Source organism: Microcaecilia unicolor, chromosome 3, assembly GCF_901765095.1.
Source record: "Microcaecilia unicolor chromosome 3, aMicUni1.1, whole genome shotgun sequence".
Classification (NCBI taxonomy): domain Eukaryota; kingdom Metazoa; phylum Chordata; class Amphibia; order Gymnophiona; family Siphonopidae; genus Microcaecilia; species Microcaecilia unicolor.
The window spans coordinates 279,691,422-279,713,259 of record NC_044033.1 but is presented as its reverse complement, the minus strand read 5'-3'; the positions used below and the strand labels follow the sequence as shown (position 1 = coordinate 279,713,259).

The following is a 21,838-nucleotide window of genomic DNA, read 5'->3' as shown; positions in this document are numbered from 1 at the left end:
GTTCCAACCCCATTTTTGAGCTGGATCCGTTTATGACGCTCCAGGAGTACCGGGTTGCCCTTTTGTCTGATCCAGCCTTGAAGGATACCCCTGAAGCTGCCGCAGAGAGAAAGCGTGTCTCCTGGCTTGGGTTTGAAGAAAACCCAGTTTCTGCTATTGATCCCTCTACCAAGCTGTTCTTTTACCGCTTCCAACTCCTCTCGGAGCCAACCCTACGGGATACTCCTGAAGCCCAAGCTGAAAGAAGGTGGCTTAGTAGTCCCGGATCAAATGCGAGTTGGAGTTCCAGTCAAGATGCTGAGTCTGGATCGAGTTGGAGTTCCAGTCAAGATGCTGAGTCTGGATCGAGTTGCAGTTCCAGTCAAGATGCTGAGCCTGGATCGAGTTGGAGTTCCAGTCAAGATGCTGAGTCTGGAGCGAGTTGCGGTTCCAGTCAAGATGCTGAGTCTGGATCGAGTTGCGGTTCCAGTCAAGATGCTGAGTCTGGATCGAGTTGTAATTCCAGTCAAGATGCTGAGTCTGGATCGAGTTGCAGTTCCAGTCAAGATGCTGAGTCTGGATCGAGTTGCATGTTCCAGTCAAGATGCTGAGCCTGGATCGAGTTGGAGTTCCAGTCAAGATGCTGAGTCTGGATCGAGTTGTAGTTCCAGTCAAGATGCTGAGTCTGGATTGAGTTGCAGTTCCAGTCAAGATGCTGAGTCTGGATCAAGTTGGAGTTCCCGTCAAGATGCTGAGTCTGGATCGAGTTGGAGTTCCAGTCAAGATGCTGAGTCTGGATCGAGTTCCAGTTCCAGTCAAGCTCCTGAATCCAGTTCCAGTTACAGTCAAGGGGTTGATTCCAGTCCGGGTTCAAATCCCGGCTCCGTTTTGGATGCCAACCCAGATTCCAGTTCCAGATCTGCTTCTGTTCAGACTTCTAGTTCCTGTCAAGACTGGGATGCCACTTCGGGCCCCAGCCCGGCTTCTGATGTCAGCTGGGGTAGTGGCTTCAGCCTTGCTCTTGCCATTACACGGAATTACCAAGAGGTCCAGGACATTGTGGGTTCCCTCTGGGAAGGGTTACTTTTGAATTTTGTTCCTCTTGATGCATCCATGTTCCTGAGGTTGCTCCATGATGATTCGAAGGAGCCTCCTGGTCACAGGTTCTACTTTTGTCTGCCAGTTTTGAACTTCCTTGTGACTTCCAGTCCAGTGATCTATGTCTGGCTTTTGAGACCCATCAGGAGGTTTCACCATAGTTACCCCTGGACACCTGAACTCCTCAGGGAGACCGAGAGGGGGGTCTTGAGGAGGGGGTACTGTTACGTCTGTGGCCATGACCACCCTCAGACTTACCCTGTTTCTGGGAGTCAGTGGCTGTGCTGGCTTGTCTCTGTGTCTGTCTCTGTCTTAGTTTCTCTCTGGCTCTGTGTGCTGATTGCCCTACTGAACCTCACCTGTGTGGGCTATGCCTTTTCCAAGATGGCTGCCGCCGACTCCTCTATGCCAGTATCCAAGATGGCTCCCGCTGGGCTGACTTCTCTGTGTGTCAAGCCTCTGTTTGGATGCAAGGTGATTGCTGCAGCTGTGCCTCTGGTGTGGAAGGGCTTTATTAATCACTTAGAGACTACAGCCCTGGCCTTTGCATTTCATCTAGGGCCCTGGTGTATAGAGTGCTCTGTACACTGTTTCAGTGTTTGCTCTGTGTGAGTTTCTATGTTTGACTAGATAGCTTAGGCACCGTGTGGCTTGTTAGCCTGTGTATAGCTTTGCTAGTGCTCTGTGTTTGTTTAGACTAACCAGCTTAGGCACCGTGTGGCTTGTTAGCCTGTGTATAGCTTTGCTAGTGCTCTGTGTTTGTTTAGACTAGCCAGCTTAGGCACCGTGTGGCTTGTTAGCCTGTGTATAGCTTTGCTAGTGCTCTGTGTTTGTTTCCAGTGCATGATTTGTTAGCTTGGGCACAGCTTTGTTGTTAGCTGGTGTATAGCTTTCAAGTCTCCTGAGTGTGCTCTGTGTATGTTTCTTGTGTATGACTGGTTTGCCTGGGTATAGCGTTTCTATTAGCCTAGGTACAGTTTACTAGTCATTGTGTTTAAACCTGCCGACTACCAGAACCCGGACAGTCCCTGCCTGTCTGTCTTGCCTGCGCCTAGGTGCCAGGGGGCACTCCTGGATCTTCATTCCTGCTGTTCCTGCTTGCAAGTTCCAGTTCCGGGTTTTCCTGTAAGTCCTACCGGCTGCCAGAACCTGAGGGCTCAACCCTCGGGGAAAGGTGGTCAAGCTAGGTGAAGCCTAGGTCCAGTGTGTTCCAGTCCAGCGGGTTTCACTCCTGTATGTTCCAGTCCTGTGGGGCCCTCCAGTGTGTTCCAGTCCAGCGGGCTCCATTCCAGTGCGCACCCGTCCGGTGCGTTCCAGTTCCATGTATTCCGGTGTAGAACTCCAGTCCGGGGTTCCGGTCCAGTTTTGTCTCATCTCTAGCTTGGAGGTGATCTTGCCTGCCACTGCCGCTCCACGGTAGTGGCCCATGGGCTCACGAACCCAGTGCTCCCGGGGAAGAAGCCTGACAGTATGCCAAGGTCCTCGAGCACGCGACACGCTGTTACACATATAGCTAGATATAACACCCTCACTCCATCCTAATGCTATCCAGAAATATAAAAGGCAACCTTTGAACTGCTTTCATTGCTTCAAACTCCACCTGTACCTTTCATCCATAGTCTTTACACCAGTTTTCAAGGAACCTTGTATATACTTTTACTATGAAAGTTGCCTAAAGGAAAAGTACCCACAGACTTGAATCTATTTTTACTGAGGGCACTTTTTTCCAACTAAAACGTGTATAGTTTTGAAAATCCCAAGCTATATATTATTTTTTTCTCTTCTGACCCAACCTCTCCCCAGGAATACACTTTACTGCAGTATAGGGTGGACAATTTTCAGAATAGGATTTTCATGGATACAACACTTTTTACTAGTGGAAACACTTTGAAAATTGCCCTCTAAAGGGTGATTTTTCAATCCATTTCTTCAGGTATAGCAGCACTTTCCCAACAGAAAAAATCCCCACCTGATATATGGGTACAAATACACACATACCCTCGGGTTCTATAAATGGTGCCTAAAGTTTATCACAGAATTTTGTGCATTGTCTGAATTTCTGTGTATGCATTACTTGATCAGTTGGCACTCAATAGGCACTAATTTTAATTAACAAGTGCTAATTAAAGCCAATTAATTGTTATATACAGAAATATCTCATAAGGTATTCTATAAGCACCACTCCTAATTTCAATCGTGTGCAACTATAAAGTGGGTGTGGCCAGAGGAGGGGCATGGGTGGGTTGAAGCATGGTTGGAACTAAAGTTAGGCTTGGGGTTATAGAATACTTGCTATTCCACATGTAACTACGAGGACTTAGGTGCCAGCATTTACACCAGCTTGAAGATAGCATAAATGCTCGTGCCTAATCTGCACTCAGCACAAATTCTATAATGGCAACACTGAGTGGTGCAGCTATTATAGAATTCACACTGAGCACAGATCATAATGGCACCTATCGTTCGACGCCATTTACTGAATCTGATCCATGCTGCCTGTGTTATTATGTTAGTTATAATTGTATTCATAAATGTGTAATTTATTAAACATTGGACATACCTAATAATATCTACTCTGTTTGAATCTTATTCCAGATATTTCCTGTTTAGTTGTCAGAAGCCATAATACTATGAACAAGTAAGTCATTTAAAAATATATCCTTAACATTTGTATACTTGCACTGAATTCCATGCACTGAAGGGTTCTGCAGCAGGGCCAACTTTAGTCTTATGGGCCCTGCTGCAGATAACTTGAGCTAAGCTTTAGTAAAAGCAGTGGCGTAGCTATGGGGGGGCATGGGGCCTGGGCCCCCCTAATTGACTCTGGGGCCCCCAGTTTGGCTGGCGGAAGTCCCCAACCCCCACCAGCTAAAGCGTTTGTCCCATGCTGGTCTCACACTGCCTGGCACCCTAACCTGTTTTCATGAAACTGAGCAGTTTGCAGATGCTCAGTTTCATTAAAACGAGCATGCACAGTGATTGAAAACAGAACAGGGCGCCAGGCAATGTGAGACCAGTGCAGGACAAATGCTTTAGCTGGCGAGGGTTGGGGACCCCTGCCAGCCAAGGTACCTTAGCAGTGGCAGTGGGGGGCGGGCCCAGGAAGAACAGAGGGACGTCAGAGAAGGCAGCACTGATCGCCGATCAGCTGTTGTTGCCCATGCAGCGCCTTCACAGAGAGGTGAGAGGCGCTGCGCGGGCTGGTAAAGCGGAGGGGGGTCCGGTAGAGGGGGGAGCGGCGGTGACGAGCTCAGGGAGGCGGGCCATGGGGATGGAGGATGGCGGGAGGTGGTGCTGTGGGAACAGGAGAAAAACAGAGAGAGGAAGGGAGGGGGACCGGGGCTGCTAAACTTTGGTTTTTTGTTTTTATTTTTTATTTAATACATGCAGAAGCGGGGAGCAGCGGCGACCTCAGGGGGGGGGGCGGGGGCAAGGCCGTCCATACAGGACGCTCCTGATGAGCGCCCTTGCCCCCTCCCGGTCCTTTTTTGATTTTGTTTTCGTTTCATTTCTATTGTATGTAGAGGGAAGCGGGGAGCCACATGTTTGTGTTGTTTATTTTGTTTTTCAACATGCCAGCTTGGAATTTTAAGGTGCAGGGGAAGCGGGGAGATGACAGCTCAGGCCTTAATGACAGGTCTGACCGTATGTTAAATTTATCACGGTAAATGATTCGTTGCAATCGTCGGTATGGTTAGTGCATTCCGAATTGTCCACATTTCAATGGTAGTTACTCGTTTGCATTCCGTTTTCATTAGCTGCTAGCATCGTCGGAAAATGGCCTTTAATGCATGCTAAATTTCTTCGTTAAAGGGTCGTTAAAGGATCGTTAAGGTTTAGTGCATCTAGCCCTGACTGTCATGACTAAAATAAATCTGGATATTCAACAGCAGTGTCTGGATAGTGGTTGCTGCTAAATATCCAGAGTCTGTGCTGACTGGTTGTGCTATCAGATTAGCAGTGATATTCAGACCACTAACCAGATGGCTGTTTTGCTGGGTATTTTTTCCAGGGGAATCAAATATTTATGTTTGTGTCACTAAGGTGCCATTAGCACAGAAAAGGCAAAATAATTGAAAGGAGAATATAAAACTAGCCAGGGGAGGGGTGAGAGAGTACTAGGGAAAGTGGTGTTTTTCAGGTGTTTATACAATAAAAACTTTCTTTTTTTTAGCATTGATGGCCTTTTCTTGGTGTTTATTGGTTAAAAGGTAAAATCAGAAGCCTTAAGTATATGTAAACCGTGTGTTCTTTTTTTTTTTTTTTCTCAGTGGATTTCATCAAGGATACCTATGCAGAGCTAGTTAAACGAATGGGCAAGTGTATTGTAAACCAAATTGTTGATGACCTCTTCGGAAAAAATGTTCTATCAACAGAAGAAATGAATGTAATTAATGATGAAAATGTAAGCCAAGTTGCTTCAAGAAAACTTATACTCATGGTTTTGAATAAAGGTTCAGAATCCTGCAATCTTTTTATGAAATGCCTGGAGAAATATGACCATTTGCTTTTTCAAGACCTGTGTAAGTAACATGTAAAATACAAATACTAAGCTATTAACAATAATCTGCTTTTTTGTAGTTCTGAGAAAGTATAACCAATATTCCTTGACTATATTTTGCAAGATCAATGTAGAATTTATTTTTGGTCAACAAGCAGTATTGAGTCAGGCACACAAGTAGATAACATCATCCTTTTCAGTTTACTGTTGACATTCTTTGGTGTTATCAACCTTTGAGTATGGTGATTAATTATCAGAATGCCTGCTTTTTTAACCTGCTCAGTACCCTGCGAGCTGCGTGCACACCAGAGCTTCAGCTTCAAAATGTACCCCAGCCCCAACTACCATCTTTATACACAAGATGGCTATTCAGATCCCCTCACCACCACAGACAGTTACAGGAGCTCCGAGTTGTCCTAATGATGAAGGTGAGATCTTTTCAGGACAGGAACTGTTCCCCCATCAGTATCCTGAAAACAACTGTTCTGCACATGTGCTATGTGCTTCCAGGGGCTGTTGCACATAGGTCATCGTTAAATTTCCATGCATCTCATTTGCATGCCATCCCCTTCATACATCGGTCGCTGTTTGTAAGTTGATAAGTTCACCCACGGCTGCCATATATAACAGTGACCTTTGAGCATTGCCCCCCTCAGACAAAATAAGGCCGAGTAGTCCTGAACTTGGGAATCACCCACTTGTGTACCTGACTCAATCCTACTTGTCAAAGGAGAAAGCAGTGTTACTTACCTGTAACAGGTATTTTTGGCAAACAGCAGAACACAATACTACCCATCACCCCAAGTGTTTTTCATTCTATAACTCTATAATTAACTGAGGAGATGAGGAGATTGCTAAATTTTGAGCTCTGGGAGAGCAGTTCCATCTCAGCACCAACGGATGATGTTACCCACTTGTGTACCTTATCAGTCCTGCTGGCTAAAAAATAACTGTTACAGGTAAACATCATTGCTTTATTATTTTTAAAAGAACCTATTGTAGTAATAACAAGAAGAGTAATTGAGATTGAATAGTGCCACTCAGCCAGCACTCAGGCTTCAAGGGTCTGGATTTGATGGTGCACGCCAGTGAAAATGTGAACCCTGATTAAACTCTTTATTAAAGTGGCATAACCCACATTAAGTTAATGTAGGTAGCATTAACTTTAATAAAGGCTTGGCTGCATATTAAGGGAGCAATTCTATAACATAGGTGCTAACACTTAACTTACATAGTGCATATTTCCAAGGGAGGTATACATATGGGTGGGACTCAAACTTACACACATAACGTACAGAATACTGTACATTACATGAATATATACAATGCCTAAGTGTTCTTTCCTAAGAGCCTACACACATGTATATCTAGTTACGCTGGTATACCATATAGGAAAGTAGACTTCAACTTTCGTGTGTAGAATAGGCTTCTACCATGCACTTTCTGGGTGCCTAATTGTAGGTGCCCTATTATAAAATTGCCCTTTAATTGCTGCAGACCTATTATATTTAAAAGGACCAATTAATTATAATGAATGCTAGTGCGACCCAGTACACATTATGGCTTAGTGTGCTATTTACACACCACATATTAAAACATATTAAAAGATATCGGGGTAAGTAGAGGTGGAACGTATAGATGTAAGAGTCACATTTAGATGACAGAAGAGCAGACCAGAATAGGAAGTAGTCCAAAAGAGCTTTTACTGTGGAACACAGCTATCATCAATCTGATTATAGCAAACTCTCTCCCTCAGTCTCAGACCTGGATACGGTGAAATATGGCTAGGTCGGACACATGTTTTTAATCCCTCAAGCGTTGTAACAATAAAAGCTCTTTTGGACTACTTCCTATTCTGGCTAGCTCTTCTGCCAGTTTGGTGTTTGCAGATCAGTTGCCTTCTTGTTTCATGGGAATGTCGCATGTAGAAGCACACATTTATGGCAGCTATAGACCTAGTGTAGGTGTGCCAATACTGGTTTATGCTAATACTCTATAAGAACACTTGGCACACGTAACTGTTCTTAGAGAATAGGTTCCCAACCCATGAAAAATAGGTACCTAACTTTTGATGACTTGTTACAGAATTGCATTTAATGTGCTTTGGACCATTTTTACCTTATGTAACCAAATGTTCTGAAAGCAACAATCTGAATTGCTTCTAGAGCAAGTTTAAATAAACATAACTAAAAACTTCCCTTATGAATATGAAATGTTGTTAATCTTCATATTCTCTTCTGTTCTCCAAACAGGTGGCAGTGGGCAAGTGCAACAAAAGGACCTAGATATGTTGGTTGAGGTCTTGACGGAGCTCTACTCATTACCACTGTTTCAGAAATTTTATCCACTGGGTGACAAAATTGACATTGACATACTTTTTGACTTAGGAACCACTTTTACAGATCCTTTGCTTTGGAAGAAAGACACATACAATCGCAGGAGAGGTCTGATCACTTTGGATTCCCTCTTGAATGATTTAGAAAACCCATGCATCATTGAAGGAGATGCTGGTAAAGGGAAAACAACTCTTCTCAAGAGAATAGCCATGCTCTGGTCTTCTGGAAATTGCCCTGCTTTAACTAAGTTTAGATTTGTCTTCTTTATAAGTCTGAGCAGTGCAAGAGATGGAATATATGAAACTCTGATCGACCAGTTATTGGAGGACTCACTTCCCTGGAGCAAAAGCGAGTTTATGCAAGAGTTACGTAAGCTAAAGCATACAGTGCTCTTTCTTTTGGATGGGTATGATGAGTTTGAGCCCCAGAATTGTCCTGAAATAGAAGCATTGATTAAAGAAAACCACAAGTTCAGAAATACAGTTATTGTAAGCACCAGGAAGGAAACTATTGGAAATGTACGACGGTTTGGGAAACTAATTGCTGAAACAGCCAATTTAACGGAAGACAGTGCTAAGCTGCTCATTAAAAATGTCTTGCAGGAAGAGGCTGTAGATTTGTTGTCTCAGCTGGAGGAATCCAGTTTCATGAAGAATCTTATGAAGACACCACTATTTGTGGTGATTGCTTGTGCCATTCGAATGGGTGACAGCAGCCTCTACCTGAACACACAGACTGCACTGTTCAAGGCACTATATGACTTGATGGTTAGAAAAAACAGGCACAAAATTGAAGATCTAACAAATGAATGCATCACTCAGAGCATAAATCAATGTGGAGACCTAGCCCTTAATGGAGTGTTTGAACACAGATTCAGGTTCTGGGAAGAAGACTTTTCTAGCATGAGAGAAGAGGTTCTACTGGCTGCAGGTCTGTTACGGAAAAATACTGCTCAACGGTTTAGAACTGACTACAGCTTTTTTCACACATCATTTCAGGAGTACACAGCAGGCAGGAGACTTGCTGATTTACTGGCATCTAGTGAAGAAGAAGAGATGTCCAGAGGCATGAGTTACCTGAGAAGAATGAATTCTGTTTCTGAGATTACTACCAAGTACTGCAATCTGCTCTTGTACACTTGTGGATCCTCTATAGATGCCACTAGAATAGTTGTGAAGCACTTGACAGACGTTCATGATAATGACTCTCTTTGTGCTCCATCTCTAAGTGTTTACATGTTGCATGAAGAAACTGAGAATCTTCTTCAAGTAGCTAATATGGATTCCTTTGTGGAATGTGGTATAGGTATCTTTTTAGAAAGTGCTTCCAAATCTAAACTGAGTGATGAATTTGAAAAGTTCTTTTCCTGTAAAAGCATGTACATAAACACCCAGAATATATCCACAACACTCTTTGAATTTTTCAAACATTTACCTAATTGTCTGTCGGCACTGAACCTTATTAAATTAGATTTCTTTGGAAGCTCTCTTACTCCCTTAGGTGACGTTATGGAAGAAAGTGGTACAAACACAGACTCCAGCAAAGTCCAGACATATATACCTAAAAAAGCAGTATCTTTATTTTTTGATTGGAACCAGACTCTCCAAAATTTAGAAGTCAGGCTAAAGGACTTTGCCAAGCTAGCTAAAAGAGACATAAAATACCTTGGTAAAATATGCTGCTCTGCTAAAAGGCTCAGGTTGCACCTCAAAAGAAGTAAAGGTGTTGCTGGGAATCTGGCAGGAATTCTTGAGTCCTGCAAGAACATGCAAGACCTTAAGGTTGAAAGCACGCCACTGAGCCCAGAAGATGAATTAAGGATTATAGCAATGACAGTGCTGAAAACATTAGATATCAGAGATCTACAAGCTGAACGGCCACAAGGTAATGTCTATGGAATTTATGTTCCAGATCCAGGCAGGGCCAGTGATAGACATGAAGGGGCCCAGGACAGATTCTAGGGAGGGGGCCCCAAAGCTTGCTTGCAGATTGTCCCTCTTTCAACTTTAGGCAGGTTTGGGGACCCCAATGACATGGGGGCCCAGGGCAATTGCCCTGTTTGCCCACCCCTAATGCCGGCCCTGGATCCAGGTTCTGTTGATAATTCAAGTGTGGGATAATGTGCTTTTATACTATAGTTATTCCAGAAATGTAGAACCTGTCAAATGCCACAGTCAGCATTATTTTATTAAATGCCGGCTGTAACATTTAAATAGATTCCATATATTCAGCACCTCTATCCAGATAGTGAGTGGTTCCAAATACATGTGGACTGTCACTGTCTATATAGAAGTGATATTCAGCCACTATTCATATAGCTATGTGGTTTAAGTTAAGACAGCCTATTTGCCTTTGTAAGATAGGATCCCATTACCAACCCCATCAGACCTCAAATGCTGATAGAGAAACTGACACTAGCTCTAAAGTTGGTGTAAATGTGTGCATGTACAGTATGGGGGTGACTTGATAAGTGGGAGCCTCCTTTTAAGCGTCTGGATGCCACACAGTGAGACCCTATTTTGTAATGGCAATTGGGTACCAAATTCCATTATATAAAACTAGCATAACCTGGTATCGGTGTGCCTTACATTTAGGCACCTTCAGTTAAACCAGCTATAGACCTTGTGTTACTGCAGACACCCAAATGCAGCAAGGACGCACATAACATACAATATTCTATGGATTGTACACATAAGTGGCAGTCCCACCCAAGACCTTCCATGCTCCTCCCATATGAATGCTCTTTTGCACTTATGCACTCTGCTACTAACGTGCACTGAGGGACCCTTTTACTAAACAGCAGTACACCCACTGTGGACTTACTGCACGGCAATCCAGAACTACCGCTGGCCCAATTCGGGCAGCGGCAATAGTTCCACCCCCAGCATGCGTGATTTCCAATGCTAGGGAAAATAGGCCCTTATTTTTTACCACAACAGTTATCTGGCAGTAATTGGGCAGAACTATACACTGTCCGGTTACCACCGGGTTAGCACGGGAGCCCTTACCGCCATCTCAGAAGGTGGAAGTAAGTGCTTCCCCTCTTGCATGGCCACGCAGTAAGTGCAATCTTACTGCATGACCATTTCTTTTTTGGCCTTTTATCTGCTGCGGTAAAAAGGACATCAGCGTGCGGCAAAAATGGCTGCTGCTGCTAGCATAGCACCCCTTTTACCTTAGCTTAGTAAAAGGGCCCCTTACAGAATAGTGCTTAGGTGATTTGCTGGCACTTATGCACGTAAGTGCCTGGATAAAATTAGGATAGCAAAAAGGCTGTTCTAACTTTTATCTGGGTACCGGTCTGAACATTGGTTGCAACATGGATAATTTCTGGCTGTTAGGCAAGACCTGGATATTCAATACCAGTACCCAGTATAGGTTAGGCCCGGAACTGAATATATGGGTCAAATTCTGTTCACAGTGGTCAGTGCCTTAAAAATCTCTGACCACTGTGGGTTGACTATCAAGCCCAAGGCTACTAAATCTAGCCCACATCATGAGGAAGAACTTATTGATTTTGGAGAATACACATTGAACAAATGAAAATTAAAACATAAATAGCAATTATAGGTAAATAATTATCTTGAACTTCTTAACTATCCTTTCCAGCCCACATCCTATATAATAATTTGCACCTCCAACGTTCCATGTCGGGCTGCCTGGGTTCGTAACATCTCCTGACGTCAGCCAGCCTCCAGCGTTCCATTCCCCCTCACTGTCCTGCCCTTGTGTCAAGGTGTAATGACGTCAGAGGGCGGAACAGTGAGAGGGAAGGGAATGCTGGAGGCGAGCTGACGTCAGGAGGGATGTTACGAACGGAGTGGAAGCCAGCGCCAGCCAGTCAGAGAACGTTCAGGTACAAATCGAGGGGAGGAGAGAATCGCGAGAAGAATCGCTGGATATGAAGGGGAGAGGAGGGAAGAATCGCTGGACATGAAGGGGAGGGCAGGGGAGAGAGAGAATAAAAACTTACATGACAGCCTTCCTAGGGCCCGTTTCATTGTTGAGGAAATGGGCATGGTTCCACTAGTAACAAAATAACAAGACTAATCTGGCTCCACTACTTCCTTTGCTGATTTCCCGACCAAAAAAGATTCTAATTACAAAGGGTGCATCGAGCACACACATATGATCTCTCACCAACTGGGAGATAATCATACATGTGACACTCAATGCAAAAGACTGGATAGCACCTCTCTTGCTGCTGGACTACTGTCTGCATCTTAGTATTATAGAGTTGCTTAATAGACTATTGTACGCCACATTGAGCCTGCCCATGGGTAGGAATAATGTGGGATATAAATGCCATCAATAAATAAATAAATAAATAATTAAAACTTCTTAAGGTACTAGGGTTATCAGATGAATATAAAGAGCTTTAAGATTAGTATAATTTATTTAGTGTTTGCTAGGAAAGCGAATAGAATGTTGGGTGTTATTAGGAAGGGTATGGAGTCCAGGTGTGCGGATGTTATAATGCCGTTGTATCGCTCCATGGTGCGACCGCACCTGGAGTATTGTGTTCAGTACTGGTCTCCGTATCTCAAAAAAGATATAGTAGAATTGGAAAAGGTACAGCGAAGGGCGACGAAAATGATAGTGGGGATGGGACGACTTTCCTATGAAGAGAGGCTGAGAAGGCTAGGGCTTTTCAGCTTGGAGAAGAGACGGCTGAGGGGAGATATGATAGAAGTGTATAAAATAATGAGTGGAATGGATCGGGTGGATGTGAAGCGACTGTTCACGCTATCCAAAAATACTAGGACTAGAGGGCATGAGTTGAAGCTACAGTGTGGTAAATTTAAAACGAATCGGAGAAAATTTTTCTTCACCCAACGTGTAATTAGACTCTGGAATTCATTGCCGGAGAACGTGGTACGGGCGGTTAGCTTGACGGAGTTTAAAAAGGGGTTAGATAGATTCCTAAAGGACAAGTCCATAGACCGCTATTAAATGGACTGGAAAAATTCCTCATTTTTAGGTATAACTTGTCTGGAATGTTTTTACGTTTGGGGAGCGTGCCAGGTGCCCTTGACCTGGATTGGCCACTGTCGGTGACAGGATGCTGGGCTAGATGGACCTTTGGTCTTTCCCAGTATGGCACTACTTATGTACTTATGTACTTATGTACTTCTCAGAAACTAATTAAACAATTAAAACTCTAATTAAAACTCCCCTCTTGTCCTAAAAATTGATCATAAATGAAGAGTTGAGCTAGGGGTGGGTGGGAGTTGGGGAGAGTGGGTGGGAATGAAGACTGAACTAGGTTCTACTGTGCCTTCTAGAGACTATCTGTTAATGCTGTGGTAAAAAATTTAAGTTTTAACACTAAGGGGAAAAGGGTTGTATACTATGGAAACTAGTTAATAATGCTTGCTTCTCTCTCTTTTATTTTTAATTTTTTTTCTAAGACTGAGTTAGGCTCTACTGTGCCTTCTAGAGACTATCTGTTAATGCTGTGGCAGAAAATTTAAGTTTTAAAACTATAGGGAAAAAGGTATGGAGACTAGCTGATAAAGTTTGCTTCTTCGACTTCTTTTTTTTTTTTAATTCTAACTGTGTTTATTAATATTCTACAATTCCTCTTTTAAACCCAAACTTTAAGTTACCAGGCACAGAATAAAACAATGTTACTTACGCACAGAAATGTCCTCTCCTCTCAGAACTTCTTAGAAAGAAAGTTAAGTGGGACCTTTCCTCTCTACATAGTTTGGTTTCTAAGGAGTCTGTTTGAAACAAACCCTTTGAAGCTAGCCCAGTAATCAGGTTTCCCTCAGTAACCTTTGCAAATATTCTACATCCTCACACCTTAATTAAAACCTAATTCAGATCAGTAGCAATGCTACCTCTCCAGCGGACAAGAACAGAAAATAACCTTCTTTTAGGACAGTTTAAGTCTTGCTACTATCTTTTTATACTCTTGGCTGTCAAATTTCTACCTCTAGAGAATGTTTCAGTTTAAAACTATGGGGAAAAGGGTTGTACACTATGGAAACTAGTTAATAATGCTTGTTTCTCTCTCTCTCTTTTATTTTTTTTCTAAGACTGAACTAGGTCCTACTATGCCTTTCAGAGACTGTTAACGCTGTGGTAGAAAATTTAAGTTTTAAAACTATGGGGGAAAGGGCATGGAGACTAGTTAATACATTTTACTTCATTTTTTAAAAAAATTCTAATTGTGTTTATCAATATCCTACAATTCCTCTTTTAAACCCAATCTTTAAGTTACCAAGCATAGAATAAAACAATGTCACTTACCCACAGAAATGTCCTCTCCTCTCAGAACTTCTCAGAAAGAAAGTTAAGTGGGACCTTTCCTTTCTATATAGTTTGGATTCTATTTCAAACAAACCCTTTGAAGCTAGCCCAGTAATCAGGTTGCCTTTAGTAATCTTTGCAAATATTCTACTGCCTCACATGTTAATTAACACCTAATTCAGGTCAGTAGCAGTGCTACCTCTCCAGCAGGCAAGAACAGAAAATAACTTTCTTTTAGGACAGTTTAAGCCTCTCTACTATCCTTTTTATACTCTTGGCTGTTAAATTTGTACCTCTAGAGAGTGTTTCAGTTTAAAACTAATGGGAAAAGTGTTGTACACTATGGAAACTAGTTAATAATGCTTGTTTCTCTCGTCTCTTTTTTATTTATTTATTTTTCCTAAAACTGCACTAGGTCCTACTGTGCCTTCTAGAGATTGTTAATGCTGTGGCAGAAAATTTAAGTTTTAAAACTATGGGGAAAAAGGTATGGAGACTAGCTAATAAGGTTTGCTTATTTTTTTTCTGTGTTTATCAATATCCTACAATTCCTCTTTTAAACCCAATCTTTAAGTTACCAAGCACAGAACAAAATAATGTCACTTACCCCAGTGGCGTAGCCAGACCTGACATTTTGGGTGGGCCCAGAGCTAATATGGGTGGGCACTGTGCATATAGGTATGAATTGTGTTTCTTCGGATACTACAAAATAATGCCTTAGAATGCACTTGATGATGAATTTCTAAGTAGTCTGCCCAACAGCTGCCCTGCATCGACATAAACCACAGACATACTTAAAGGAGAACCGATATTTTTAAATATATTTACATTATGCCATATCAAATTTGATCAGACATAGATCTACTATAATGGCAAACATCTCAATGCATGTGACAGGATCCTGCAATATAATTACAGCAATGACGTACAGCAATGTATTGAAATTCTGATAGCACCTCAATAATAGCAACAAAATCCCTTCACTGCCAGGTACTTTGTAAAGTAACACTAAATCCTGCAAAGAGGCTTCTCAGATCCTATGTTGCAAACCTTAACACCAGTTCCAATAACAGTACCTTTACAAAAAGGCAGCAGTGAATATACACAACAGCAATACACATCTCATTGGAAAAGCCAGACAAGTCATGCTCATAGATCCCCACACAAACCACATGCCAGCAGAATCTCTCACCTACTCGGACACATGCAGGACATACACAGACCAACCCTCATCAATTACAGAATAATGGAATAAAAATTAGAAATTGTTCTTTAACCCGACATCAGCTTTTCCCCTCCCTATCCCCCCCATCCATCTCCTTAGCCCAGAATCTGCCCTTCTTTTCCTATCCCTACTCCCCCCATCTATCCCAGTAGCCCAGCATCCATCCCATAGCTAGGCATCAGCCCTACCCTGCCCCCCACCCCTCCCTGTAGCCTAGCATCAGCCCTGTCCTACCCCCATCCATCCCCCCCCCCATGGTCTGGCATCTCCCCACCCCCACCCTGAAGGACACAAGCATTAAATATAAGACCTTTTTTATTTTAATGTCCTGGGCACTGCAGAGTTCACCTCCATCCAGAAACCCACCTACATTAAATGTAAAACTTTTTTAAAAAAATTTTAACCAAGGCACTGCACTGCAAAGACCAACCCCATCCAAAAACCCACAAAGGCACCAACCTATATCTTTTTTTGCCCTACGCAGTGAAGAGCCCACCCCCACCACCAGCCAGCATTAGACTGTACACATTAAAATTTTAAAAATATATTTTACCTGGGCTGGGTAGCTGTGCTTCGGCGGTGGCAGGCACTGGTGCAGATTCAGAAAGCACTGTGCTCCGCTCTGTGTGCACTGTTGTGGGGCCGCAGTGGAGTGCTGAGGCTAAGGCCTTGGGGGGGGGGGGGGGGGGGAGATCAACAAAAATGGCTGATTCATCCATGAAGGGTCAGTGAGGAACGCGACACCGATGGTGATGAAAGCCAGCAAATTTTCCCATGCAGCAGATCCACAGGACAAATCAGAGGACCAAATAACATGGCTTCAAAGTTTCCAGACATTATACTTACTTGTCCACGTTTAGGCAGACTGTTAGTTAAGTGAGTAAGTTTGAAGCAACTTCCCCACAAGGTTTTACACATGTGAGAGCAGTGAAAGAAGCAGACTCATGCTTTCCAAACCACCCTGGACAATTTTCAAAACACACATACACACACACAACAAAACACGAATTCCATTTGTAGCACTATGTAGCACAAAACAGGGACAAAAACAAATCTCCTCGGAAGAGAATGAAACATCTGACAAATATTTTGTTTAGAGTTGGCATGGTTAGCTTTACATTTTCTCTGGCTCGCTGGCACAGATTCCGATGCCCTGAATCAAATTTGCACTTTCCCAAAGGTTTTTTTTTTCTTAATTAGAGTCTAATTGGTTTCACTATACTACTACTACTACTACTACTTAACATTTCTAAAGCGCTACTAGGGTTACGCAGCGCTGTACAATTTAACATGAAAGGACAGGCCCTGCTCAAAGAGCTTATACCTCACTGGGACAGATATCTGTTGTAGCAAACTCTTTGGCACTTTTAAGATTCAGCAAACTTTCATTTCTGTACAGTTCTGCACATCTCCTGATACTTCAGGTTTCCTAATTCATATGTTTTGTACTTGCTTTACTACGTTCCCAGTTGCGATTTGTGTATGCCATGCTGTTTTCCCCTCTCCTGTCTTTTCATCTGTGATTGCTAAATACACTTTTTTTTTTGCCCCAGTAAAAAAGTTCCTGTTCCTATAGCAGGATTTCCACAACAAAGCCCAGCGTGCTTTTGTCCTTTCTCAGCCAAATGCTGCTTAGCTCTACAATGACAAGTGGCCAAGGGACTGTTGTAAAATAATTAGCAACTTTTGTTCACGGCACTTCACCCCATGATAAAACTCAGCCAGTCTGAGAAGAAAGAACGTTTGAGGATCACTCGCCTTGTTTATCAAATGTCAGCGTCCCTCTTCTCAATGCCTTGCTGGTCTGTAATAGTTGTTCATGATGAGGGGGGAGTTGGAACTGCATAATTTGGGTGGCGAGGAGGAGGTTACCCCTGATAAGTTGCCGCTCTAGCTAGTGGTTTGGAGCTGGGGGGCAGCTGCACTGTGATGCCGTCATGCGCTCTGTAGTGTGGAGGAGGAGCACAAAGCAGCAGATTCCAGAGTGAGACCGGATGGGGAGTAACAGAGTAGCGGTGCCGACGTGCAGTGCTACAATGCCTACGCCTACCCACTTCCGGATCAGGACCTGGCTGGCCCGCACTTTTAAAAAAATGTGGTAGGTAAGAGGAAGAGGACCGGAGAGTTGTCAGTTGCGTGGGTGGGCCTGAGCTGAGATTGGGTGGGCCTGGGCCCACCCAGGCCCACCCGTAGCTACGCCCCTGACTTACCCACATAGAAGGCCATAGTATCTTATGGGGTCAATATTCAGCACTTAAGTGGCTATGATTTACTGCATAAAGATAGGCCTATATTTATGCGGTTACCTGGGCCGGTTAAATGCTACGTATTGGCACTTAACTAGCAAACTGCTGACTACCCCCCCTCGAATGCCATGTAGGCAATAACTGCTAATTTTCAGCAGCGATAATCGGTTAAGTACTGCTGAAAATCAGAGGATAGTCAGCGGCCATTTCTGGCTGGTTAAATTGTTTTGAATATTGACCAGATTATTACTAATTATTACTAATTTATAAGGGGAAAGGAGAGGTATGATGTGCAGAAATGTCATTGTGGCTTGCCCTCTCCCATACCTAGTTTGTCCCCCCCCTTATCACCACGTCATATATTTCTGCCTAGAGATGCCACTGAGGTTCTCTGCCTGAGCCCCCTTTGCTATTTGAATAATGGAGAATTCAGTGGCATGCTTTCAGTCACTGACATCAGCAGGGAGTGATGGTATTAGTGGTTGTAAGAGTGCTGCAAACTTCCCCATTGCTCAGATGGCACAAAAAAAGGGGACTCGGACAGAGGATCCTCACCAGCCAGGGTATTCATTTTAATGTGGGAGCAGGAGGGTGAGGAGAAGGGCAGAGAGGATATTTTTTGTTGGTTGGGGGGGGGGGAGGTGTTAAAAAATAATCTGCTATGGGTGTCAAAAATGCTAGGTGTTTGACTGTGCTTACCCACAGTTTCTAGGTGGATGCATCAACACAAACTAAAAGAAAAAAAAGTGGAGGGTTTTGAGTTACAGACCTAACCAAGGGTGAGATTATGCCAAGAATTTCTGTTCAGGACGTTGGCCTCCTGATAAAGGATCAGATAACTCACTTGGGGGTTACAAATTACAAATGACTGGTGTGACTTGGAAACCTATCATCGATATCAAGAAACTGTTTCTTTCTTTTAAGACAAATGTGTACCATATTAGTATCACATCTGAACTGCTGTAACAGGCTTTTCAACTAATAGGATGAGGAAGCTCCATCTGATGCAGATCTCAGCTGCTCATCTTCTTTCTGGCTTTGGTCCAAGATGAATTGTCTCCCCATTTTTTACAGAACTCCATTTACCTTTAGTATGATCCTGTTCAAAGCCTTGGCCACGATATTGAAAGTTCTGGGGTAGAAGCGCAGCCAGGTTTTGATGTCAGAGGGAGCAGACCTTTAATAAAAAAGGCATTAGTGTGAAGCTGAAGGGCTGATCTGTATAGGCACCATTTTATTTAAAATCTGTTTGGGGGAGTTGCTGCTCCCCTTGCACTCCACCTAGCTATACCTCTGGTCTGAGGGGCTTAACCCCAGGTTACTTGGCTAGTTGATTGTTGAAATATATCTATGGATGTTCAGGGACCTGAGGGCTTTCAAAAAAAAAAAAAATGGTAACAGTCATTTCCTGTGAGGCTCCAAAATTAAGGAACAATTCACCAGGCTGAAACTCTTATGTGGTTTAGAAGACACTTTTGTGGATAGCAGCACTTTCTATTTGGATAATGCCACTGACTTGGGCCATCCATTGAATTTCAGCAGCACTTTCTGGGTAGTGCTACTGAAAATGATTGTTGACCACCCTGGCATTATTTGGATAGTAGTGGGGTAGAGTGAAGATGGAGCTTCTAACTGAATAACTATCTGATAAAGTAAGGACAACAAGAGCAAAACAAACAAACAAAAGCTATCCTAACTTTATCTGGTTAGCTTTCTAGATAGCATGCTCAATATCATCATCATCTGGATATCTGTGATTGTCACTACTCTATTTGGATATTAAGCTTTCCTTCTACAGCAGCTGAATATCAGCCTATTCGCAATTTTAATAAGCACTGTTCAGTACTGTCACCTCGCCATCACTAAGGGTTCTTGGGTTTGTAAAAGAGAGTAATTTTACCTAAATCCAAATGGTTGGTTGTGATCATTACTGTGGAAGAACTACAGACTATTGTAGTTGCAATCTTTTATGTCATTTTTTAGTCACCTTCATTTCTCTGAATTGTTAACATACAGTATCTGAATTTTTTTATTATGCATTTTATTAACCCTGTACTGTATTTTGGATAAATTGTTTATTGAAGTTATATTTGTGTTATTGATTATTATTGATAATCATGACTTTCTAACTGTAATCCATCATGAGCTTTGTGGAAAAATAGAAATAAAATTGGAATGAATAAATACTCAGAGATCAAGGAATCCAAAGGCAAAGCTAGGAAAGGTCATGAAATGTTTGCAAACAGACAGGGTTTACAAACATGCAAAAGTCAATGCTAAAAGGTTAAATATACTTTAACAAAATATGCTTTCCTATTTCCAGGTCTTATTGATGGGATGGGTAGCTTGGTCAACATTGAGAAGCTGATATTTGACAATATAAAGATGTATGAAGAAGATGCGAAAAAATTAGGTAATTCTTTTTTTGTGTGTGTGCAGTATCTCAAGATCTAAACATTTCCTGTCTGATATTTAAAAGCATTTATCCAGGTTGCAACAGTTTACAGTTACAGTTTACAACACCTGCTACCTGAAGAAGGAGCATAGTTATCAGTGTGGGCTACTATTAAAATGTGTTAATTTGCCACTAGCTTGTGTTATTTTAGCACAGTTCCCTCTTTATGCAATGAGACCGTTACTAATACCTGGGGTTAACAGTAAAATAATATTTCTAAATTTATTTATTTATTGATTGATTTATTTATTTATAGCATTTATATCCCACAATATTCCCACCCATGGGCAGGCTCAATGTGGCGTACAAACAATTAATGTTGTAAAAAGGTAAGGGAAATAGCTAAGGAGGGAAAGGTGAACAATGTGTCGCTACGTCAGTTGGAATTCAGAAGGAAGAGATGCCAGGCGGGTTTGAAGCATATGCTCTACTAAAAAGGAAGGTCTTGAGGCGCTTCTGGAAGGTCGGGTGATCAGGAGTAAGTTTAACCAATTGAGGCAGCCCATTCCACAACTGAGTGCTGAGATAGGAGAAGGAGGATGCATAAGTGGTCTTATACTTGAGGCCATAGAAAATTGGGTAATGGAGGTTTAGGTACGAACAAGCTGATTTGTGAGAGTTCCTAGGCGGCACGTTAATTAGGGTGTCCATATAAGCAGGGGCTTCACCATAGATGAATTTGTGCACCAAAGTTCAAATTTTAAAAGCAATTCGGTCCTTCACAGGAAATTGATAACTTCCCAACATAATGCCCCTGACCAGGGCCTGTCACTGATTTTCAGTGGCATTATCTGCCCTGACCCTTCCCTCCAGGGCAGAAGGCCTTGGAGACACATCCATAGTGTGAAAGAATTTTGCACCCCCTAAAAGTCAGATCTTGGCTGCAGGATTGCTTCCTGCCTCAGCAAGGTGATGCTGTCTTTTCAGATGAACTGTCTTCTACAAGGCAACACACAGGCTACCAGACTGGAGCTGGAATTTCTCTACTGAAGGTGTTATCCATATACCTCTATGTCTGCCTCAGCTCCTCCAAGTTTGCTACTCTGGCTTCAAGAGATGATACTTGTTCTCTGAGAGAGCAAGGAGCTCTGTGCACCATACATACATATCTGCGCTTACTAACTGGGAGATAATCATACATGTGGCACTGAAATCAAAAGACTGGATAGCATCCATCTTGCTGCTGGACTGCTATCTGCTTCTTAGTAATGGTGAGTTGTTTAGTTATTGAGGGTTGCCATGAGAGTAGGGATACCTAAACTAATATAAAGGACATTAAGATTATTTGGCATATTTGATGCTTATATCTTTGTTTGCTTCTCACTGAACTAAAATAATTGTTGTGTAGGGTGAATCAGTGCTGAAGAAAATGCCCTGTGGTGACCAATTTATCTTTTGTTCTCTTAATTGTACCTGGGGTGGGATGGTTGGGAAAGAGGAGGGAAAGAAAACTAAATTAAGCCACGAGAAGCTATTTAATACCCTCTTTTAAATGCTCTAAAGCTTTAATAGTTAACTTTAAACTATGGAAAAATATTTTAAGCCATGAAAACATAGTAATATAGTAGAAGACGGCAGATAAAGACCTGTACAGTCCATCCAGTCTGCCCAACAAGATAAACTCATTACATACAGTGGTGGAAATAAGTATTTGATCCCTTGCTGATTTTGTAAGTTTGCCCACTGACAAAGACATGAGCAGCCCATAATTGAAGGGTAGGTTATTGGTAACAGTGAGAG

At 42.6% G+C, this 21,838-nt stretch overlaps 1 protein-coding gene across 2 annotated transcripts in view; it reads left to right on the top strand.

Moving 5' to 3' along the window:
- Window positions 1-21,838, top strand: part of NLRC4 (NLR family CARD domain containing 4) — a 71,758-nt gene that overhangs the window by 12,695 nt on the left and 37,225 nt on the right. The window contains exons 2-5 of one of the 2 annotated variants that reach the window (XM_030195448.1): window positions 3,673-3,715; window positions 5,349-5,600; window positions 7,831-9,798; window positions 19,967-20,056. In XM_030195448.1, the coding sequence (XP_030051308.1) occupies window position 3,715; window positions 5,349-5,600; window positions 7,831-9,798; window positions 19,967-20,056 (2,311 nt within the window). In that variant the 5' untranslated portion in view covers window positions 3,673-3,714. The remainder of the gene's footprint in view (window positions 1-3,672; window positions 3,716-5,348; window positions 5,601-7,830; window positions 9,799-19,966; window positions 20,057-21,838) is intronic. The other variant, XM_030195449.1, reaches the window with a different exon arrangement.